This window comes from Astatotilapia calliptera, chromosome 19 (genome assembly GCF_964374335.1).
Source record: "Astatotilapia calliptera chromosome 19, fAstCal68.1, whole genome shotgun sequence".
NCBI classification, from domain to species: Eukaryota; Metazoa; Chordata; class Actinopteri; order Cichliformes; family Cichlidae; genus Astatotilapia; species Astatotilapia calliptera.
This window is the reverse complement of record NC_137440.1, coordinates 13,771,665-13,796,859: the sequence shown is the minus strand read 5'-3', so window position 1 is coordinate 13,796,859 and position 25,195 is coordinate 13,771,665. Positions and strand designations below refer to the sequence as shown.

Below are 25,195 nucleotides of genomic sequence, written 5' to 3'. Positions count from 1 at the left end.
GACACTGCTCTGACGTTTCGTAGCTCCCTTCGGTGAGTTACATTTAAAGAAACCACTGACTGCAGATAAACAAAGAAAAGCTTGTGGTTACACCCACCAGATGCTGAACAATAAATCCCTGCGCTTGAATACCGTAGAGTTTTACAAGGACTTTTTGCCACTTCTTTACCAACATGGTAAATAAAATATTTCAGATTATTAAAATTGCTCGCCACATGAAGACTTCCCTGATTACATTAATAATCGCCCAATTTCATTACTGAAATTCTTTAGACAAACAGAACAGAGAACAGAAAACCAATTTGTAATAACTTTATAATAACATTAACTTTGGTGTTTCCTTACATGCAATTATGTAATTACAGTAACTTGTTATCTGGTATCATTGAAATCCCATCTAATAGTTGTTGCTTAACAAAACATTATTTTTTGGATTCTAATTAAGCATTATTTGCATTTATTCTAAACATTTCATTCCCCATACAATAAAATGCTTTAGTGCACTGAGACAGCAATAAAATGGAAATAAGATGGAGCCAGTCTGCTATCAATTTGGAATTGAATATTGTCAAGTTTGCAATTACATACAATCTGTTTGTGATATTACGGTGAATAACTGTGTTAGATCAATGAAAACAAAGTGTTAACTAGAGGTAAAGCTGAACTTCTGAGTGACCAGCTGACTGCTTAATATGAAATAGAAGTAAACCTATCGTGGCATCTTGGAGTACTGGAAGGGCGAATTGTTTTTTTCAATGCTTTAATTATTTAATTAAAAAAATCTGTCATGCATATTTTAAAAAAATTAATTCGTTAAATAAAAATGGAATTTAAATGCTTCTGTTATCAGAGCAACAAGCGGATGTTATAATTTATAGGTAATTATTCCATAATTGGGTATCTCATTTTAGCTTTTAGCTTTAACCTTTGCAAACACATCAAATGTTTAAAATGCTACAGCTCTGCAAGCATTATTTTTGTTCACTGCATTTGAAATAAAGCTGGCTGCAAATTGCTACCATCACAGATGAAAGCACGCAGCAAAAGTGACATCATGACTGCTGTGTGGCTGCCATGACAACAGTTTATCTAGTTCAGTGTCAAAACGATGCTAGCATACTGTAAAACCATAAATCATGACATTGGAGCATCTTAGAAACTTGGACATACATAAAGGAAACGCTAACTATGACAAACACAAACATACCTGTTAAAAAAAAGAATTCTTTTATAGAAATAAAAAGGCGACTTCTTGTGTCACAAGCGTTTATACATCACAGATGCAACATCAGATAATTCTAACTGATCACCTTTTACAAGCTTTACAAACACCATGAACAAGCAGTGAGCACACAGAACGAAAGAGTACAGCAGACCAACAATAAACGCGACTTGAAACAGCCAGAAACAAACACACAGATGTTTTTCAGTGGTGATAAATGATCAGACAGGTGGAGGGGGAGGTGCAGTGCATGGGTCAAAGGTCAACCTCCCAGAGCTCTGATCTGCCCTACCTTTTCTGACGCAGATCAGCTCATGTACTCCACAGTTACGCTCGCCACCTGGAAAGACAATGCAGTTTCAATGAGCCACGCCGCGATGGAGGGAACACAAGACAAAAACATCACAGCCGCACATTTAAATATGTTGAGACGCATTCGGACACACTTCCACAGAAGGACAGGAATAACACGGATAGAAGACACAGACAGTGACTGGATGGTGACAGCTGGATGTGGACGATTAACACAGAAACATCCTTCTTGCATTTATTAAAGTTTTATTGCACAATTATGCACAATAGCTGGTTATGTGAGCTTCAGCTTAACTTCACTACCTTTTAAATTAAGCTACATTCAGTCAGACTGTCATTGAAAAGTACATTACTAAAAACAATGAAAGTTTGCCATCTAATCCAAAGTCCAAACAGTATGCGTATGTATATACAAAATATACACACAACATATATATACACATACACTTGTAGCAGGGTCATTTACACTGATACAAGAGCAGCCTTTAGAGTAATTACAACATGTACATGGATTCGCAGTATTTACATTATTATTATTTTTGTACGCAATGTGCATGGTTTGTGTTTCTTATGTGCATACCACAAGTGTGTGGTGTGCATACATGTGTGGAGCTTACAGCACATTGCCCAGAGTTGAATCATCTACTTTACCTGCACAGTCTCACTCTGAACAGGCAAAGCACAGGAAATAACACAAGAACTGAAAAGAAATGAGTAAATATGTAACAACTGTTCAAAACTAGGAGAAGGGTTAGCACGAATCCTTAAAGTGGACAAACTATTCCAGCCCAGCTCTATCTTTAATTAACACAATATTTATCGTTCATTTAATTTATATGGGTAGAAATTGTTTTTTTGCTTCCAGACTTTATGCTAAGCTAAGTGTGCTGCAGAGTACTTTTCACTGGTTCCCTGGTTCATCATTATAACCTACCAGCTTTCAGTGTCTAAACACATATGTCATCCTTTCATTGTTTACCATCCTTCATGATAAACATTCACTGTGTATCATCATTCAATAAAAAAATCTTCTGAAATGAAATGTGAATAATGAATTATAATAATTATCAAGCTTTTACTTGTGTACATTTTCAGCCTCTAACAATCAGTTATTTCCAACACGAGTTTTCCGAGATGTAACATGATTTTTTATTTTTTATTTTTGGGTACGATTGCACCTTTAGTGAAGAGTTTAAGAGAAAAAAATACCAGTTTAAATACCTGTGCTGAGGGGTCACAGTGGAAGGGACAGTGCTTAACATTTTGAAAACACCAATTGGAGAATAAACTTGGTTTGATTTCATGACTGCATTAGCATTTTTCTTACATTTCAGCCATAATATAAATTATTTATTCCTTTATTTATTTCAGTCGCTAAAAAAATCAATCATCATTACGTCCTTACTTATACAAACTTTAACATACTAACTGAATATTAAAACAACATTAGAAATGTGCAGTGGTTTAAGATGTTCGCTTACAACAAAACTCTAAAGACTTTTCTTTTAGGGAGCATTAAACCTGTAAGGAATCACCTTCAAAGCCAAACCTGAGTATACATGCAGTCAGTCTGCAGCCCCTCTGACATTTAAAAAGCCCACAACATAAGATTGTAAGATATTTAACTGTGTATCTTTGTGCAAAACAAAGGCTCAACATTTTAAAACATCCTTAAATCCATCTGACTGCAGCTCGCTGGCTCACTAAACATGGATTGAAAATGGATCTGACTGCACAAAGCACCACTGATCCTTATCCATGAGAAAAAAAACTGGAAGCACAGGGTGTCTTTTAATCCCTCTGCATATCCTGGAATAAACCACACACTCGTGTATCACAGTTTGATTGTTGCATAAACAATACAGTATCTCATGCTGTTATTCAATCATAATAAAAATGGGAACAACCAAACAAATAGTTAAGGGAGTTTGATCTGAAAGTCTGGCATCAGACAACAGTTCAGCCGCTGACGTTCTCTGTGGGTCTGAGTTTTATCAACACTCTGTCAGCCCAGCGGGCCGGACTCGATGGATGGCAGCTCCACGTTGAGCTCAGCAGTGGGCACCCACCTAAGCTTCAGTATATCATGAGGTAGACACCCAGTCACTGTTTTTCAAACTCTTTACAGAGAGTTCACAGCAGCTTTCTGCCGCAGACGGCCTTTCAGACGGTGACTGTAATTCAGAACTATTACTCACACTTGTGAGGGCCTCCCGGTCTCTGAGCTCAACGGCTGCCTCTGGGATCTGCCTACAGGTTGAGCAGCTCTGGCTGAATTCAGACAGTGTAGTGGTTTGTACAGGGCTGAACAAAGGCAACAAAAGGCTGAAAGCACTGAAACAAAAGGCATCACAGCAGCGTAAAGCCAAAGAATCTAGACCTTTACTTCAGAGCATTACTTGTACCAAGCTAACAATGAAACGGTGGAAGGTCCAGGTCGGTTTGTCAGTGAAAAAAAAGAAAAAGATGTGAAACTATCAAAGCGTATCAAATTAAATCCAACAAATGAGAAAAAAGGCTACTTTAAAATGGGATGCCAAAATTATAAAATATAAAAGTGTACAAAAGTAAAAGTTCTTTGTTTTTTTAATGTTTTTTGTTTCTGAGAAAAATGAGATCCAAATAAGACGCCATTCGTTGTAAATCTCGATAGAACAGTGGCAGTATAATGTCCTCCTAAGTGGATATCAGGCCCTTGTAGAGCAAAATTTAGTATTTTGGTCTAGACAACCCAAAATGTGATGTCCACATATGTGGACGCCAGGTCCTCTCTAAACAGAGAGGTCAAGAGAGAGGCCAACATTGAATTACCTTAAACCTGCCTTCCCTTTGATGGCCAGCAGAGGGTCAGAGTCAAAGCTCGCCAGGTCAAAAACAAGTGTATTTATATATTACTACCATAGCTGGACTGGCCGGTGGGCCGATGGTGATTTTTCGTTTTTATGCGCCAATGATTTGTTTCATTTTTTATTTTTTTTATAACAGTATAAACAATGAGAGGTGGTGGATTGGTTGTTTGGTGGTGGCTATGGCGGAGCTGCCACAAGAGGCCAGGTGGATGAGGGAGAGGGGAGGCAGGAGGAGGAGAGACCCAAGGCAGCCGCCGGTCCGAATGTCAGGTGAACTGAACTTCATGTAAGAAGTTATGACCTGCAGTCTATCTGGGTCAGATATAAACCAAGTTTAGGTGGAGTTTATTTTCGTTTTGCTGACTTTTTACCGTCAGTTACAATAACTCGTACTGTGTACTGGCTAGCATGACGGAGTTTCTATACAGCTTGGTGGGTGCTATGATTTTACTGATAGTGAACTTTATTTTATTCATAAGGTTAGTTAGTAGAGTTGCCAACCGTGACCCGTCCCCTAAAAAACGGAATCGTCTCGTATTCAGAGAAAATATTACACGTTTCGTATCGAGGTGAAAAGGAACACAGTTTGTCCCGGACTTCAGCTACAATGAAAAAAGACACAAAGCTGGATTTATTCTGCGTCTTTATGAGCACAGCTGCCTCTTCTTCTCTCATTCAATCATGAAAGTGATCAGTGATCAGCTGATCGGCTTTTCTCTCTTGTTTGTTTATCGCCCACTTTGCGCCAGAAAGAGGAAACCAGCGGATGTCGCGGTAAACAACAGCAGCACGTTTAAGCTTGATCAGCTGTTGTTAGAATTTATTTAATATTAATTTCTAGTATCAGCTGATGTTTGCTGGAGCCACAGCTGTAAAAGCTGCTGATCATTATGTCGGTTTGGATATGTGGTGAGAGGGAAACATGAAGATGAAACCAGGAGATGTCCTTACTGAATCATCAGAGCTGAACAGGTGATGGAGAAACAGGTTTACCTTTTAGGTGACATGAATGAGTTGAAGGGAAGTTATGAACTGTGTCACCGCTTATTTTGATTGCCATTGTTTTGCACATAAATCTATTTTCAAATTCAATTTTTTTGGTCTCCATTTATTTATCCATGCTATTTGTATTTTATCTATTTGTTCATTGTACAGAGAAATGCTTTTTCTGTGCACACATGACAATAAACGCTTTGACTATTGAATGGTAAGTGAATTCAGATAGCATCGAGATAACCTGGCTATGTTGAAATCGATTCACAGTAAAGACCTCAGGCTTCCTAACATGGCCACATCCAGCTCTCACACTGTTACAGCTAACACGCAGCATCATTAGCACCACCATCAGTTTTCCGTGAACATGAAAGCAACTCATCGCTGCTCAAACAGCCTCAGGAAGTGCTATCAATCCATTAACCCAATGCCACAGAAAACCTGATAAAACCTGAAGACCTGAGCCGGTGTGTGACAGATAGTTACTGCATGTAAACACAGCTTCTTAAGAAAGTTAAGAAAGCGCCTGAAATCTTTCTTGCCAAACAAGCAGCCGAGGACGGATCTGCTGTTCGATTTGGCAGCTGTGTGTGGGAGGATGCTCCTTTTTCATTCCTCCTTCACTCATCTCACACACAAACACACAAACACAATAAACACACACAGACTTCATGTTTGTCAAAAATAACATTTTCCCCGTTGCCAGTCCGCAGTGCTGGTTGCTCGTATCGCGCTACCAGCCAAATATTTAGCTGATAAAAACTTGAAACAGCCATTTCAGTTGGCATTGTTGCATTCCAATGCTCATGTCACAAAACTGACTAGTCTCTCCATGACAAAGCAAAACCTTTACCAACCAACTACAAAGCAGATTACAGGAATCCACTGGTGTTTCAGTGTTTCTGTGATACATTAAAAGTGACTTTAAAACTTCGATAAAGCTCCGCATCAATGTGTGTGAATTTGGGTTGTAGTCCAACAGCACTTATTCAGTACAAGCAAAAAAACCAGAGCAGCATATTAACAGGCTACCAGTCCGTTTATTATCTCCCTTTTCCTGTCGCAACTCATGACAAGCACAGTCGACAATATAAACGATGGATGATGTAGCTACAGAGTTTTTGAAGAAAATTCCTCCCCAGTTCTTCACATACAATCAGACGTATGTGAAGATAAGAGACTCCAGATAAGCTTCAGTGTGTAAACTTCACTTTTAATATTACAATTCAGAAATGAGAAGAAAAAATCAGATTTATGCAGTAACTTTACAGGTGTGCTGATGATGTAAAAGGACAGACAGGCTTTTGTCATTACATAGAAGCTCGCATGATCACATGATTTCCAAACAAGTTGCCCGCTGTCATTAAAACACGGCATGAAGATTGAGGTTCTTGTTTATCCCCCTTCTTTCACCAGGGAGCATGTCTTGCTACTGCAAACTAAATCAAGGTGAAGTCTGTGGCTTCCCAGTCTTTCCTCATTCAGACGTCTGGGGCCAGACTGGGAGCATTTATAGAGTTTGTCCCAGATTTTTTAAGGAATCTCCTCGACCTGCCTCCTGTAATCAGGCTGCCGAGGCGTACGTGTCTGGCCAGGAGAGATGGATGAACTCAGGCTGCAGCACAGAAAGTTCAGCTAAAACAAAAACGGACAGATAATTTTTCTTGTTTCAGGTCGGTGCAGAAAAGGAAGTGTTATGAAAAGAAAACTCAGGGAGACAAACTTGTTGTGTTTCTCTTGTTAACAATCAAAGTTATATTTGGTATGCCTGATACAAAAATGTTTGAATTAAACAAGTAGCAAGAAGGTTATTTTCTTTTTATTCACCAGAAATCCCCTGACTTTTTAATGTGTATGTGAAAAAATGCTGAATGACTCTTTCGGTTCGTTTATTAATAAATTATATTAAACAAATAGCCAAAAATAGGCGAGTACAACTGAGTGTACATAGGGAACTGAGCCACGTGCAGGAAAATCACTAAATGTCTTTCTTGAAGCTCCAGGAGGGAAAGTCGTACCACATCAGGCTGTTCATGAAACATGTGCTGCGATGAGTTCAGGTTGATACAGTATAATAAAGATTAGCCTACTTTACCAACAGCTCAGCTCTAAGATGGCAAAGCAGCACCAGTTTCCTTCATACCTACATCTCCACAGCATGGTCTGCTGAACTGGATTTCCTTCCCGGTGTGAAATCACAGCTTTTTAATACAGTAGCATCCCAGCGGATGGAAACATTTCTTTAAACATACTAAAGTTGATTCTTTATTTTTAGACCTGATTTGCCTAATTTAGCGTCACTCATAAGATGTTAATAGCTTGAACATGAAATTAAGATGACAGACAATTATCTCCAAATCAGCCCACAGCTGTTATATTTAAACCTCAATCTGTCTCTGGATGTTGCTGCTGGAACAAAGTCTGTCGATGTCACAATGAGCTATGAATTAACATTTGCTCTACTTGCTTATAATCGGTTTTATTTTTTTGCCAGCCTCCCTCGTTGGTCCTATGCCAAGTGGACAGCCAATCAGTCGCTAAACTGCACAAAATCCTCCCAGTAACAAATCCCTCAGTCTGCCTCAAATGGATAACAAGCGCTGAAATGACAGGAAAATCAAATATACAGCAAAAGCATTGTTGATTCATCTTTGTATCTTTGTTGTGCCAGCGGGTAAAACACATGGACCACATGAGCGCGTCCAAGGGAAACATACACTCTGGAAAAAACCTGCTTGCTCATTAAAAGCTTCCCATCCTGCGAGAGATAAACAGTTAAAGACAAGAGTCTGAAACCACGCAGAAGAGTGAGGTCTGTGTCCACATTTCATCTTCATCTTACAATATAAACAAGTCAAAGTTTTTCTGTGGAAGCCTTCAGTGTCTTTCCTTTTAGTCCAGGATTAATCAAGTCTTGGAAGCTGATAATGACACCTGACAGTGTTCTTAATCAAACCAGTGAGTTTAATTTAGTTAATCTGTTAAACAGATTTAACAGAAAGTCCTTTCAGGTTCCTGTCAGCCTGTCTCAGTCCAGATAGACTATTTCTGTTAGCTCATTAACAATTTTAACTTTTGTTTACGTACCATAAATGACAAAATCAGTCACCATCAAAGTTCAAATATATAATGCTGAATACTCCAACAGTGAAGATGACAATTTAACATTAATACAACGTCTTTGCTCGGTCAATTGAGCTGGCAGTTTAGGTGATGTTTTCTTTTTCCCACCTCTGAAAATAGGTAGATAAACATATTCTCTGGCCACTTCAGTCAGTACACCATTCAACTGCTTCAACGCAAATATCCGATCAGCCAATCACATGGCAGCTGATCAGATAATTTAGGCATGTAGATTTGGTCAACATGATCTGCTGAAGTTCAAAGCAGGTCCCTCTCCTCCTTCTTTTCAGGAGGAAAAAAAAGTACTTTAGTCAGCAGTCCCCAAACTTTTTTGCACCACGGACCGGTTTTTGTCCAACAATATTTTCACGGACCGGCCTTTAAAGTGTTGCAGATAAATACAACAAAGTAAAACCAGTGCTGATACCCAAAAAAAAAACAAAAAAAAACGAACATTTATTCATGATGCACAGGAAAAGACCCAGGGAACCTGAGTTAATGATAAAAACGATTTAAAAAACAAACAAACAATAAAAACCCTGAAAACCATAAATGTCAACCCGAGCCTCAACTCTCGCAACGACTCACAGACCGGGACCAGTCCATGGCCCGAGGGTTGGGGACTGCTCCTTTAAGTAACTTTGAATGTGGTGCCAGATGGACTGGTCTGAGTGTTTTTCATCATGGATGAGCACCTGACAAATGTGCAGTATCTGTGTGATGCTATTATGTTAATATGGACCAAAAAACTTCATTTTGGACTCTACCAGCTGTTGGGGGAGATATTTTTAGCAGGTAATGCTGAGTTGTGTTAACCAGAGATTTGTTCAAATGTTTCGTGGAGACAACAGAAATCCTCGTGCCGTTAGATTTAAACACTGCATCTTAAAGTTGACCTGAAAACAAACCAATTAGCAAAAACAGCTAAAGCAAATCAACAGGTGAAAATTGTCCACAGGTTTCTCACTGCATGCAACACCTCACGTGGTCAGTTCATCCAGTTTTTTCTAAAAATATGGGATGAACTTTAATTGGAGCATCATATAATGAATTAACAATAATAACTGCTTTCCAAGGAGCATGTGCTCTTTTCCAGCTACACTGTCTCACAGCTTGTTTCATCTCAAATGGTCGGCAGATACTGGCAATCATCGCCTCACATCCTGTTTCTCGCTCTGCAATAACAAACAGTGGCATGTCATGAAGATGGAGAGGAAAATGGAGATGGAGTCTCCAGTCCAGAGGAAGCACGGGCCTAATGTTTTCAGATGTTTTGTCTATCAGATCTAAAATGACATATGGAACAGTCGTATATTTCAAACTGGCAAAACCGGTGGAAAAAAGGTGCCAGAAGCAAAGTGACCTGGCAGGGATTTCACTTCGATTTGGAAGTCTAAATGTCAGCACGTAGAGCTCCACTTAACACATAATATTTCCACAGCTCAACACACCCTGGCCTGCCTACTCTGCACTTGGCTCTAGCTCAGGATTCGACAAGTCTTCATGCACGCCGCGCAGACAGAACAGCACGCACGCGAGCTGCCCGCTTTCGATCTGCCAGCCAGAGAGCCGGACTTAACCAGGATATGTGAAATCCATTTTCCAGTCGATCTGAGTACAGCTTGTTGCAGGAGCTGATGCATGCAGTGGAGCCCGTCGACATAACATTTGGTTTCTGCAAAATTGGTCCCTTTTAAGCAAATTAAAGACTACTTTCAGAGATTTTTAAAATTTCACAAGCTCCTTTAAACTGCTCAGTGATCTTTTCACAAACAGCGTGCCGGGCATGTCCAAAAGTGATGCTTTAGGAGCTCTAACATTTGGGAAGCAGCAGGCTTTGATAATGGTGATTTAAGGCGATTCAGCGGCGCATTAGTAAAATAAACAGAGCTGATGACAAAGCTGAATGTCACTGAATACATTATTAAAGTCTCCCAGTACTCTCTAAAGTAGCCTTTAGGCATCAAGGTAGGTGAAATTGGAGAGCCGCACTTCACTCAAGCCTTCGGGCTAAAAATGAAAAAATTAACAATGCTTATAATGTTCCTGCCAGTTTCCTCTTTAAATTCATCTCCCATTCAAGTGCGCAAAAGCTTCTGCAAACTGATTCCCTCCGGCTTCTTAAATGTGAGAATTTGCTGCTTTTCCCACAGATTCTTATTGTGTTTATAGATGAAGAGATGGGTGTATGAGAAGCTGAATACATACAGGCTTTCTAAAATGAAAGATTTAAAAATAACTGATTCTTGTCTGCAACGTGCAACATGTTCATCTTTGCTTTGCTCTGGTAAAACTGATGGAGCAGCATAAGAACCAGTTCTCAACCTGCAGCAGGTCGTGGTTAGACTGACCCTCCTTCTTAATGCAGATCACGAGAGGAGAAACAGTAAGGCCAGTCAGCTGCAGGCCAAGAAAGAGAATTACCCAGTGATTAATCATTAAAATAAAAAGCTAACGTGAGCTGCAAAATATACCTGGATAGGTGTTAATACACACAGACAGACTGCCCAAGTAAAGTTGCTGATATCCCTTTGTTTCTTTTCTTTTTAGACATTTAACTGAAAATAAATTTAAATTTGTTTTTTTCACCACTTTTTCTAATATTTAATTCAAGAATAAATCCTTTGCATGTCTTTGCGGTTTAAAGTGATTTATACACTACATTATTAAAAGTGTTGACAGCACAGAAGGAGTTTCACTGGCCAGTGATCTTGATATTAAGAGTTGTGCGTCATTCCTCGACCAGCAGTTTAAACACTGCTCTACTATCTTGCACCAGAAATGACAGTTGGTTGAAGAAATCTTTCCTATATTATTGAAGCACAGCAGCCTTGCTTGCCTTTTAGTTCTAAGATGTTACACCATCTCCTGCCATTAGCTGGAGCTGCTGTCCCAACAGGCGGCTGACACGTCCTCTCCGAGGAGGGTTGAAAAGTAGATGACAGCTGTGCAAACCGGTACACTTTGATGCAGAAAATGAGCGACTGTTTGTTGGTGATATAAAGTAAAACTTGCATAATGCGAGCGGAGAGACAAGTAACAACAGTCTGCGCGGGTGTCTGAACACCAGTCTGCAAACGTAGCTGACATTGTGCACGTGTAACTTGATAAACAGCACGAATGCCGCAAGTTTCAGAGATTACTGAAAACGTTCATCTAAAAGACACATGCAATATTAGCATGGCCGGTGTTTAATCTGGTCCATTAGTTGGGGCTCAGTTTTAAGTGGTTTCTTACAGAGAGACTAATTCTCCTTTTAAAAGCTCGTAAATTATTCATCAGAAATATCCCTTTAAATTAGATGATGTGCTGTGATCTAAACAATGCCTTCCCCACAGCTCAATTCGTTGCCTTGAAATTAATCGACTTGTGTTTTCCAACACCTCGTGACGTTCACCCAACCTAACATCACAAGTACAGACAGAAACACAGCCTCCCACTGGTGCCGAGAGACCGATCCCTGGATGCTGCAGGTGTCAGTCAGCCCCACAGCTGCTCCATAAATCTCGGCGGGGCCGACTAGCTCCAGCAAACCACTACTCTTCAGGAAACGGCACTTTGCTGACTAATGCTAGTGAGGAAGTTGAGGTTACGGGTGTGGTTGTCAGATGTCAGATGGCATGAAGGAGGAGGCATGATGGTGGCAGAACAGAGCCGGTGACCTACGCCTTTCTAATATATTTAGTGACCACTAATTGTTTTCTGACATGTTTCATCCACGTGACTGTTTTGTTTAAAGTCTGAACCTGTTGTTAAAATTTTAGACAAAAAAAAGCAAACTGATAGACAAAGCTGCAGCAGCAAATTTAGCTCTTCCATCACACATGAATGACTCACACGCTTAAAGTGTTTCTTTACTTTATGTGCTGATCAGAGCCCGAAGGCCCAAAGAGAATGGATGGTCTATTTGCCTAGATTACAGCTGGAGTTCACGTCACTGTGCTGTTTTCTAGAGGTGATCTCTGCTGTCCTGTATTCCTCACGACCTATTATTTTATCACCTCCCTCCAAAGACTAGCGAGAACTTTATAACTTTACAGTTTCAGATGCTAAGATAATAAGATTTAGATGACACCAGTGCCATTATCAGTGATGTTTTTATGTTGCCTCAGTTTTCTGTGTTGAAAAACGTAGGTCCACATATGTTTATTTTTACAGGTTTAATAGTAGAAAGATAAAAAGCATCTGGCTTCTTATCTTCTGTGTACTGTGCAAAGAATCAAGAATCGATAAGCTTGGATACTGCCCGGGTAGGTGGGCAACATTTCTGAATTTCCATCCCCAACTCTGATATTCTACATACTAAACAAATGGGAAACACAGCAGGAGAGGATACTGTATCAAACATATTAAATTAACTAAACTGAAATCAATCCTCCAGCATATATTCACACAGTCACACAATGAAATGCTGAACACATCAATTTAAAAGGACTAACACTGACTTATTTGTCTCTGCATTTCATAGACTGTGTGGGTTTTTCAGCACCGCTGCACCTGGGAACATGCCTGTGAAAAGTTGGTTCCAAAATGTTGTGATGCTGTGTAAAATATCAATAAAAACCAAATGCAATGATTTGACAATCTCATGAACCCAGATTTTATTCACAGCAGAACTTAAAAGTCATTTCAAATGATTAGACTGGAAAAAAAGATCATTTTTGAATTTGATGGCAGCAACATGTCTCAATAAAGTTGGGGCCCGGCCATGTTTACCATTCAAGACAGTCTGGGAACTGAGGAGACCTCCTGCTGGACTTTTGGGAGAAGAAAGGTGTCCCATTCTTGCCTGATACAAAATTCAAATTCAAATTTTCTTACAATGATAGATTTTCACAGTCGTTTGATTTGATTTCTATGTTTTACTTTGGATAAAATCTGGGTTTGTCAGATTTACAAATGACTGCATTTTTAGTGTTGTATAAATCTGACACAAAAACTTTGCCACAGGCTGAGAGCAGTTGCCCACCTCTCTTTTTAGCAGCGATGCCTGCAGGGACAAGTCTAAAACTGGAATAGGAATTTAATTTAATGAATTTTCACCACTGAAATATTTGTGCTGATTAAACCAGCAGTGTGTAAAGCAATTAAATGAGCTTATTTGTACTTACTAGAGGCTAGTAAAACTCTGATCTACTGGCCTGGGAGTCAGTGCGGAAAAATGTTGTTATGTTTGAGGCTGAAAAAATTATAAAGAATTGTTTCAAATAATGCAATTAAAAAATGTCAGCAACTTCCTGTAAAGACTCCACAATGGAGAACACTGGCTTGTATGCTCATCCGCACACACTCATACAATATTTCATCCTATGCATTCAGCACCTTCACAAAACAGGAAGAAACCAGATTATTTGGGATTAAATGCCATGCTCGCAGGCACGTCAGCATGCAGACTGAAAGACTGGGGCAGGACCAACAACTTTACAATCACTGGATACCTGGCCCTTCCTCCTTACCAGCAACAGTATAATGTCCACTTACGGGGACATTATACTGCTACTGTTCTATCAAAATTTTAAACAAATATCCTCATATGTGGCTCTCATTTTTCTTAAAAACAAAAATAAGGTAAAAGAAATAATCTGGTAATTCTTTGTTTTTACATTCATCGGGCCCCAATATGCCCAAATATCAAAGAGAAATTAAAAATGCATGCCGTGGAAGAGTTCGGGTCTTAGTAGGATTGCACCTTTAGTGCAGACTCTAGCTTTTCACTGTACTGGTCCATAACTTGATAGGATAAAGAAAAGGTTCTGTCTTATCAACACAAAAAAGGGAACTCTATATTAATAAAAAAATAATAAAAATCTATCATTAAGCTATGGTATGTCTGCCTTCCTGTGACATTTAATGTATCGCAGCAATGTGAGCATGGGATCCAAAGTGATAAAACAAACTAAGCACCAAAGCTGCTTACAACCTGCAAAGTTACATAATCGGAGTAAGGTGAGCAGTAAAAGCACACGGTGGACACTGGAATAGAAATCACGCATTCATTATCCGCATTAACAGTGCGTTAATGTGGTTTGTGTGAGCTCTGCTCCGAGTTGTAAAGCACAGGCGTGCAGCAGCGAGACTGCAAACCAAATGACAGCTCGAGTTCCGTGAAATTAACACACACACGCGCACACACACACACGCTCGGTCTGAATGAATGTCATGCAGTTTAAAGAGCGGAGTGGAGCTTTCCTTTCAGCACCACCTTTACAAACAGAGCAAGCGCCGCTTCCAGCTTCCTCCTGCCTCTCTTCTATCACACTGCAAAGGAAAATTACCACCTTAAAGAAAATTAGAAAAACAACTTTCACTGCTTCCAGCCGAACCAAGCACTCATCTCCTGAGCTCACGAACACTTTTAAGCAGAGGCAAATCACCGCTGACACGTATCATTTCCAGCTGAAGTTAATTAAAAGGAGAGGTGAGCCGTTATTGGCCTACTTACCATCAATCGCCATGATGTTCTGTTTTGGCTTCAACCAAAGTGGGCGGTAAAGAAGGGGGAGCGGCCCACTGCAAGGGTGAGGAAAGGGGGGAACTCACGGTGTGGTACAGTCCGTGAGATGCTCGGGGAGGAAGCTGAATGTCTGCTGCACAAATACCACACACAGCTGAGAGGATACAGGCTGAATCATATGATCAGGAATTCTATTACTTATCAGAGTTTTGCTAGTCCGCTTAACATGACTAATTAGATTATATATATTAATATTATTCAGATCCTGACACATCTGAATCTAAAATCTGTTGTGTTAATATAAATTATTCTGGTTCACAAGACATTATAGGGGCTAAAATGGTAGAATGGGATCATTTAATTGCTCTGCTTGTTTATCATACCCATATTAATTCATTTGCTTCTATGCAGATATACTAAAATGTTCATCATCAGTCATTTTTATGTGAAAGCAGCTAATTCCTTTCATATAAAAATGACTGACTGCCTTTATTGTCACTTTGGGCATCAAGTATCTGCCTCAAGGTTTCTGCAGGAAGAAATCTCGCTCGTCTGCGTCTGTTAGCCGCAGTTCACTGCGCAGCTATTACAATAAAATCACAGACTGACAAATATATGGTAGAAAACATATTTGCGATTGAAAATATCAAAGCAGCACACAGGTCGCACAAGAGTGCCAACAGGGACTTTGGCTCAGGCGCAGTTCAATTCAGTTTATTTATACGGCACAAAATCACAATAACAGTCATCTCAAGGTATTTTATTTTGTAAGGTAAAGACACTAAATAGTACAGAGAAAACCCACTATGACCACCTATGAACAAGCACTTGGCGAGAGTGGGCAGAAAAAACTCCCTTTTAACAGGAAGAGACCTCCAGCAGAACCAGGCTCAGCGAGGGTAAGTTTGCCGCGACTGGATGGGGGAGAGGGGAGGAAGACAGGACTGCAGAAACACTGTGGAAAAGTACCAGAGATTAATAATAACTGATGATGAAATGCAAAGTTGTGTATAAAACAAAAATGGCCCCAAGTTAAATCCAGAATATAATGTAATCTCCTTCTTCCTGAAGAATTTCAGAATTTCTTCTTTCATGTTTTATGTTCTGTTGTCCTTCTCTCTCTATGCTTCTCTTTTGTCTTTTTATCCCCTCAACTGATGCCAATCTGAGTGTGGTTCTGTTAAAATGGAGCTCTGTCTTCCCACTGTTGCCATAGTGCTGTTGACATGGGATCATTTGATCACTGAGGCTTTCTCACTTTGATTTGAAGGGTCTATTTTAAAGATAAAGTAGATATAAAAACTGAAATATACAGCTCTAGTGATAACTCCAGTGATATCAGTCTCTCACTCACTCTCATGTTTTCATGTAACAGACACACCAGCTTGTTTAAGCTTCTTAAAAAATACCTGAAAATGGAAAGACCTTTTTCCATAGCGTCCAGCTTGAACAATAACTTTCTTTGATTGCAGCTGAAGGTCCAGTTCCAGTCCAGCTCCTACACCATCCCACTCCATGTGGAGTCACACATGCAGCCACTGGAGAGTCTTAAAAGGTGTTGTGGTAGAAATACAGAGGCACGCTTTGGGATGTCCTCGCCTTTCTATGATGCAAACAGAAACTTTCTCTGCAGCTTGAGCAGTTTAGATTATCAGATAGTGCACTGAGATCATCGGTTATTGAAAATGTATCTATTGCAATTAATTTTCATTCATACCCTGCTTTGTCTTAATTTTATCTTTAGTAATAGAAATTAGATTCAAACTAACTCTTTTTTATAAATATTGAAAGTTGGTTCATTTTGTTCATTGCTGAGACATGAAAGCAATGTCAGTTTTGTGAGCTTATTCTAGTAAGCCGTGATGCAGCCTGGTTGTTGGAGGGCTTTTACAACCCACTTACATTTAAAACTAGTTGGCTTGGAACAGCACTTAATGTGATGGACCCTGCATGGCAATGGAAATGCAGTGAAAGTAGGGAGGTGCTGTATTGGCAGCTCCAGAATTTAGTTAAACAGTAAAAAGAAAAAATCCCTCCTACATCTTTTCTTAAGCAGTGCTGCTTAACCTCAATAGAAAATTACATAAGGTCAATAAAAATGAGAAGCAGAACTCCAAAATAGAAAAGAATGCAGTGCAGCAGATCCCAGTGACACAGAGAGGCTGCTTAATGGGACAGATATTTTAGATGTAGCTCTGCAGTGCGTTCTACATGTTTTGGCCCATTTGTTCCATTTTATGCAACACTTCCAATCCTGCTAAAGAGATTATCCACTTTAACTTTTGCCTTTAAGGCTTTCAGTATCTAAAAAGTAAAAAAGAAGCTGGCAGTACAGCAGTGCTCAGAATGAGGACAGATATAAACTTCACTTCGATCATTTTAATGTATTTCATCATCTTAGTTTAACGGACATTTTTCTATTGCATGTTCCAGTGTGCTTCAACCCCCCCCCCCCCCCTTTTTTAAGGCAATGCATACAATAAATGAGCCATTATTAGTATAATACTTGGGTAACAGTATCGTCAGTGCATTCAGTGCAATGGAAAACCTAATTGGTAGCGCTGAAAGACAGGAGGGCGGTTCACTCTGAAATACTGCACTGGCACATGGTTATAAACAGAATTGCAGTCCTGTTTAGTCCAGAATTTAACTTCATATCCTTCTTCCTGAATTATCAGGCCCTGTCATACATTTAAGACAATTCGGCACTTTTGACCCTAAAATATGTGAAAGATTCAGGAAATCCAGAGAAAACTATGCAGAGACAAAGCTGAAAAGTCTGTTTAAAGCTCCGCAGTCCAAACACAAAAGATAGATATTCAAAAGCCTGCCCTTTGGTCCAATCAAATAATAATTCAACTGGACCTTAATGATAATTAGTCATATTTTATTGTCACTGCACATCAAAAAGGCAGCATGCGTACAAGGTAATTACATATGGCACAGAATATGCTGTGATACTGCAGACAGTGCTATTGCTTATTTCTCCATTCTGCACACATTCCTCTGTATCGAGGGACTATACTATACTATACTCATCTGCCTGGAGTCCTGAACTGTCACCCAATGGAAACATGTCGGCATGAAAAGCACAGGAGACCCTGATCTGTTGAGAGCTGAAATCCTGACTCAAACAAGCTTGAACAGTAATTTTGCTTTGAAAAGCTGCAGCATGTGCTTTTAGCTCCCAAACTGTAGAAGTGTGTAATTAAGGGCCTCTTCATTAACTCGGTAAAATATGTCACAGATTTTCATTTTAGTCATTTATAAATCTAATTGGTAACATATAATTGGAAGCACAGATTAAAGATTATGTTCATTTAGCATTTCTCTGCTGAGATCTGATTTCTTGCCACTAGATGTTCAACTGATGCTGATGGAGACCTGTGGAAGGAAGAAAGCACAGATTAGTTTAGATGGTTTAGGTAGGAAGTATTTTGAATAGTTCAGCCCCTAAAGTGATTAACCTGAAGACTGATTATTTGTGGATCAGGCTCCACCTGCTGAATGGTGTGGCTCACAGGTCAGTAAGTGGAAATCAATAAAAAAGGTGTCAACTGTAGATGATTGTAATCTACCTCTAAGCTGGTTTGACAGCTGCTAATTATCGCATGCCATTTACTTAAATTTTATGTAAAGTGTAAAGAATGGATATTAGTATTCTGCATTTTAAATATTTAGGTGTTGTTTTTTTCTGATACATCTGCAGGTAAATTGATTTTTCAGTACAGCAGTGCTTCACATGACTCAGTGCTGCTTCACCCACCACCTCAGATCTTAATCACCAATTGCTGACGGTTGAAACGAGTGCCCAGTGGAGAGAGTGGACAGCTTCAAATACCTCGGAGTTCACATCACGCAGGACCTGTCATGGTCCTGTCACATCAACACCGTGGTGAAAAAGGCCCGACAGCGTCTCTACCACCTCAGACGCTTGAGAGACTTCCAACTGCCCTCCAAGGTGCTCAGGAACTTTTACTCGTGCACCATAGAGAGCATCCTGGCGGGAAACATCTTAACCTGGTTCGGGAACAGCACCATGCAGGACAGAGGGGCTCTACAGAGGGTTGTGCGGTCAGCTGAGCGCACCATCCGCTCTGAGCTCCCTGACCTGCACTCAATCTACAGCAGGCGGTGCTGGACCAAGGCCAGGAAGATCGTGAAGGACCTCAGCCATCCCAACAACAGACTGTTCTCTCTGCTGAGGTCAGGAAAGCGATTCCGCTCCCTGAAGACCAACACAGAGAGACTGAGGAGGAGCTTCTTCCCGCAGGCGATACGGTCTCTCAATCACACCACCACACAGTACTGACCCACACATATGGTTCTTACACACACACTGGACTTTCTGGACTTTGTTTTTGCACAACACTGGTCACTATATTCTTCATTTCCGGTTAATACTTGTACAGCTGCTGTTATTGTGTATATATTTATTTATATTTAGATTTCTTCATACATTCTTATATAGTTCTATATTGTGTATTTTGTTGTACAGTTATTTTATTTTCAACTTTAATTTATATATTTTATCTTATTCCTTCCCAGTTAAATTTACCCTTCATTCTAATTTGTGTTGTACAGTTATTTCATTTTTAACCTTAATTTATATTTTATTCGTTCCTAGTTAAATTTACCCTTTTTAATTTTTCATATTTATTTCCTATCTTATTCATAGCCTTTTCCTTTTTTGTTTTCTTTAGGTCACGAGCAGTTGTCCAAGCATTTCACTACATATCGTACTGTGTATGACTGTGTACGTGACAAATAAAATTTGAATTTGAATTTGAATGTCAAAAATAAAGCAGGAGGGCTCTAGACTGACACTGACATGAAGTGTTTGTCTTAGCTCTTCAGATACAAAGAACGAGCTTCTTTCAACACACAGCCCACTGACATCCCTCACCTGAGTGGCAGGTATCAGTATCATCACTGATGGTACAGCAGTCGCAGAGCAATAAGTTATTTCCAGTGTTTTTAGGCAAGCTGATCATTTCTGTTAGAGTACTTAAAAAGCACTTTTGAGTTTCCAGGAGATATCAGAACACCCGAACTGTTCTGGATTTACCAACAATTACACAGTGTAGTGTAGTGTGAAATCATTGCCTCCCTGCGATGTGAATCTTGAAGGTCAGGTATTAAATACAGCACTGAGATGAAATATTCATACAGCATGCATTATTGAAATGAAAACCACTGCTGCCTGGGGTGTGATGGACATACTGTAATTTTCTATTGTACTAAAATCCTACAAGCCACAAATACCCTGCTTTAAACTTCTGTGTATAAACAGCAACCTCTGGAGCTGAAAATTGAAATCCAGAAGTTGCAAAAACTGCAGTTCCTCTAATGACCACTTGAGGCGGGCTCCAAAACCAAGGCACCCCCCTTGGGGCCTTTTAGAGCATCGTCAATGGTGTTACCTAAACTAATTTAAACTTGTTGTGACCTACAGCTGGTCCAAAGACTTTACACTCACTGACTACTTTATTAGATATATCTGTTGAACTGCTCATTTGCACAAACATCTAATTATCCAATCAAATGGCAGCAACTCAGTGCGTTTATGCATGTAGACATGATCAAAACAAGCTGCTAAAGCACTACTGGGCATTACAATGGGGAAGAAATGTGATGTAAGTGACTTTGAATGTTTCATGGAGGTTGTTGACTTATTGGCTGGTCTGAGTTTTTCAGAACCTGTCGACCTGCTGGGATTTTCCCCAAAAATAATCTCTGGAGTTTACAGAAAATGGTTTGGAAAGGAGAAAATACCCAGCAAGCAGCAGTTCTCTGGAAGGAAATGACATGTTGAAGTCGGAGGTCCAGAGGAGGGTCAGGCTACCTCAAGCTGATAGGAAGGCAACAGTAAGTGAAATAAACACTTGCTATAAACAAGGTATGCAGAAGAGCTTCTCTGAATGCAGAAGGAGAATACCACACTGGGTGTCCTTCCTGTCAGCTAAGAAAAGGAAAATGAGGCTCATCAAAAACTGGGCGACAGGAGAATTAGAAAAACCTTGCCTCACCTGATGAGTCTTCTGTTATGACTTTCAGATGTTAAGGTCAGAGTTTGTCGTAACATGAAAGAATTGATCGATCCTGCCTTATATCAACAGTTCAAGCTGTTGGGGTTGTGTGGGAGATATTTTCTTCTCTGAGTACCAGTCGAGCATTGTTACTCACCATGTCCATCCCTTTATGACCACAGTGTACTCATCACCTTCTTAACACACCATGGCACTTGAAACTCAGATCATCTCAAACTGATGTAAACTCTACTGAAACGGCCTTCACAGACACCAGATCCAATTTGCATTGTGAACGTGCAGCTGAGAAATCTGGGGCAACTGTGTGATCATGTCAATATGTACCAAAATCCCAGAGGAGGGTTGAATCTATGCCATGAAGACTTAAGGCGGCTCTGAAGGCAGAAGAGAGCCAATCTTTTACAAACAACATGTACCTAATAAAGTGGCCACGGTATCTGATCTAACCTGAGCTCACTGTGTGGCTTCAGTCGCCCCGTTTACTGATGAAGCTCAACCAACCTTCATTCATTTTTATCAAAATTAAACTGTAGTTAAGATCATCCTGTATAAAAGTATAGGATGATAGGACAAGTATAAAAAGTATCTGAATTTTCCTGAAACCCATGAAACCGAGCAGCTGTTGAATAACAAGTATTTTAATAGGAACCTGTTGCCATGATGAAATCCTCAACTCATCAAGCTTCATATTAAGATTCAGTATATGCTCCTATGCCGTCATCAGGTTGCCTTGGATACACGCAGCAGCTGCTCAGCTCTACCTTGTGATTCCCTGTCAAAAAACATGAGCAAACATTCCCAAATCGAGGCATCAATAACACGCCGTCTCTGCATCCTCATTCTGCTCCTCTTACTAATTTTAGAAACACAGTTTTTCAGCAATAAAGGAGCGATGCCTCACGGCGTGTGGCATGAGTTAAAAGCAGCGTGTTCGCGGGACACCGCGCTCTTTGACATGAACATCAATTACAGAGCATTCACTGCAGTGAGCCTGTGCATGTAGGGTACATTCAACAATGGGAAAACAAAAGGGGTGAAAAATGTTGATCACTGGCCGGCTCAGCCCAGCAGGACTGACCACTCACTGTGACCTTTACACTGCCACATGCAGTACGTGACAAACAGGCTGCAAGACCTTTGTAAAGTAAGAGAGCCCATACAGAAATCGTTAATTAGTAGACAAAATGTCAAGCTTCCTTTCTTTGTGTATTCAGCTGCAATTAGAAATATATTTTGTCTCTTTTATTTTTATTATTTCATTTATCTGAATGCTACAAAACAGCTTCATCCCGGTGAGAAATTGTTAAATAATTTCTTTTAGAGTCAGTGGAAGTGAAGTCACCTCTAACCGCATCCTTTGCTGATGCGGTGAGTATATACTGTAAGAATACTTCTACACTCACTTTGTTCACATGTGGGAAACTGTGTTCATAAGGTGGGATAAGAGTTTGACAGGGGAAAATGGAGGGGACTAATGGACAGGATAAATGGGACATTAATCGCATAAATAAATATGTGCAAATTACATGTACATATGTAGAGATGTGCATAACACATACACAGACATGCACCGCTCTCGCCACCTCCTCTGCTCATACTTGTTTACTTGTTCTATTTATAGCCGCAGCTCTGTTCAAATGCCCTCTGCTGGGCTCATCAAAGCTTTCTGTTGTCATAGAAATGGGCTGCTGCGACCATTAGCTCCTCTGTCAGTCCGCTTCCCAGATCACATCCACTAGAGGTGGGAGCACAGCTGCAGGTCAGGTAGATGGATGATGCAGACCAAGAATCTTTATCATGTGGGAACAGAGCGGAAAATTGTTCAGCCGTTAACAGAGCAGGTGAGGCGACACGTACCGGTTTCTCCCGGTCGTCTGAATGGACTGTGAGGCTGTTGTGTCACAGTGAGCAGCATTTACAACACAATCATGTCCGCACCATGTGTGACCTTGAAGTGCGAAGTGTCGACTGCGCTCCTGGGATTTACCTAGTCTAACCAGACTGCTCAGGGTTACTGCTGGAATAAACTGGTTTCTGCTTTCAATCAGAGACTGCAGCTGAATGAGAAGCATATACTTTAATGTTGTCTGAGCTAATCCTGAGATAACCTGCTTTTATATTTGCTCCTTTGTTACTGAATTAGATCCGATAGGGACGACGTGATGGCAGATTTCAACCTCTTTAAAATTTTCAGCAACAGATGTCCTTAAAAACCAAGCAGAGTGCTGTTCAGAGGAGCATAACAGGAAGACGATTTTCACTGTTTCATACTCAATAATAAAAACACTGTGCTGATTAGTTTTTGATGTGTTGCACAATTTTGAGTAATGCACCAAATGAAAGGGGCAATGAGCACTTTTGGTCCTGCACCCACCCTGCTTTGAGGGTCATTATCCATGCGTGAGAGCTGCGATCTGGGACCAAGCTCCAGCTATAGCTTGTTTTGAGCAGCCATCTAACCCACAGGATATATGACCTTTGAATGTTCAATGTTTGAATGGTTACCCAAAATGCAGTTTTTGCCAGTCAATTTTCAGAAAACAGACCCCCCCCCCTCCCTCCAGAGCACCAACGTTTGTTTGTGTTCTTTTACAATGTAGACATTGTGGTGTTTTGCTATTAGAACTGTTATTCAGTCATGCTTTAAAAAATGAAGAACATGCTTACTTCTTCTAAGGGAATTAATAAGATAAGCAGCAGGCAGGTGCTGGTCACCAAATGCACTTGATTAACTGATTGTCATCAAGCATGATCATCTCTGTAAAAGGAGCAGTTTTGCTGGCCTGTAGCATACAGACCTTTCATTAATACAATGCCACAGCCTTTTTATTTTCCAGGCTTTTCTTCTGTCTATGCAGCTATTCAAATTGCATAAGTCTTTATTAATATTGCCGGTTATTCTGCAAAGGAAACCATCTAATATTTTCATTATAAAACTATAACAAATGCCTCAAAGGCTGTTTGAAATGCAGATTGAACCAGAACACACACTGCAACATGCACCTTTATCATAAATATCATTTTATCATCACGAAAAACTCCCATTTTCACCTCCACAAGATTACACGTGGAGCTGTTCTTATTTTAAAATTCAATCTTTTGTCGCTCGGGCTGCTTCTGAACAGACAATGCAGAGAAATACACAGGATTATGCAAGTGTTCACATCAAGCCCATTATCTGCCAGTGCTCTTTGTGAAGAACCTGATATCTTATGCAACTGTCTGAGAGCTGAGAAGGCAAACACTATCTCCAAGTTGTTAAAATGAACTCTGCACAGAGCAGTGAGGAGCTGTTTCCATAGTAATAGCCGCCTACACACAACACAAAGTGACCTGACTGCTAATTTTAATGTGACATGAACAACAAAGTCTGTTGTTTTGACTTAAAGCAAATCAAAGCAACAGCCTAGGAAATAATGGGGGGGTTGCATGGGTTTAACCACCCTGCAACCCCACCTTAACTTCAAAAATGTAAAATATAGTAAATCCTGCCCTTTAAAATATCTAATATCTTCTTTTACTGCGTGTCTACTTCAGTACTGTGACAAGCTGGACCTGTTCCCAGCTGTCAGGGTTAGAGGTAAGAGTTAAACCAATCCGATCGCAAAAACAATCTGACCAGCAGATTTTTCATGTGCAGTAACACGTGCATGAAAAATCAGCAGAGTATCCCAAAACGCACGGGGGAGTGCCGGAAATGCACAGCAGAGGAAGGCAATGAAGCACCACCACCACCACCTCACAGCAAGTGAGGGTTTGAATGCACCAACTGATTGTGGCCTTACAGTGCGAGTTGTGAGGCCTGCGAAAGACGGGTGACCTCTCTGAGGTGTCCCCTACCCTCACCCTATCACAAGCTCCACCTCAACCACTACCTCGACCTGGATAAGCAGAAGAATATGGATGTATAGGTATTTATTAGTGGTGGGCAGATCGATCCAAATATCGATTGTATCGATACCAAGTCAGCATCGCTATTGGATCGATACCAAAATATGCAGCATTGCACACGACTAGTATTTATTCATAATATGAAAAATTTCCAAGCCTCTCTTTGCAATTTGCTATTTTGGCACTTCTGCTTAACATAGCACTTTACTAAACTGTGACACCTCAGTGCAGTGTAGTGTCCTTATCAGCTGATTCTGAGGGGACAAGGCAGTGATGGATATTTCAATGAATGACCCATGAA

General features: G+C 40.2%; 1 protein-coding gene across 2 annotated transcripts in view; it reads right to left on the bottom strand.

Moving 5' to 3' along the window:
* Positions 1–14,956, bottom strand: part of syt14a (synaptotagmin XIVa) — a 57,551-nt gene extending 42,595 nt beyond the window's left edge. For both annotated transcript variants that reach the window (XM_026151067.2, XM_026151068.2), the window contains exons 1-2: positions 14,942–14,956; positions 1,515–1,562 (exon numbers count right to left, since the gene is read on the bottom strand). In XM_026151067.2, the coding sequence (XP_026006852.1) occupies positions 1,515–1,562; positions 14,942–14,954 (61 nt within the window). In that variant the 5' untranslated portion in view covers positions 14,955–14,956. The remainder of the gene's footprint in view (positions 1–1,514; positions 1,563–14,941) is intronic.
* Between the last annotated feature and the right edge of the window lie 10,239 nt (positions 14,957–25,195).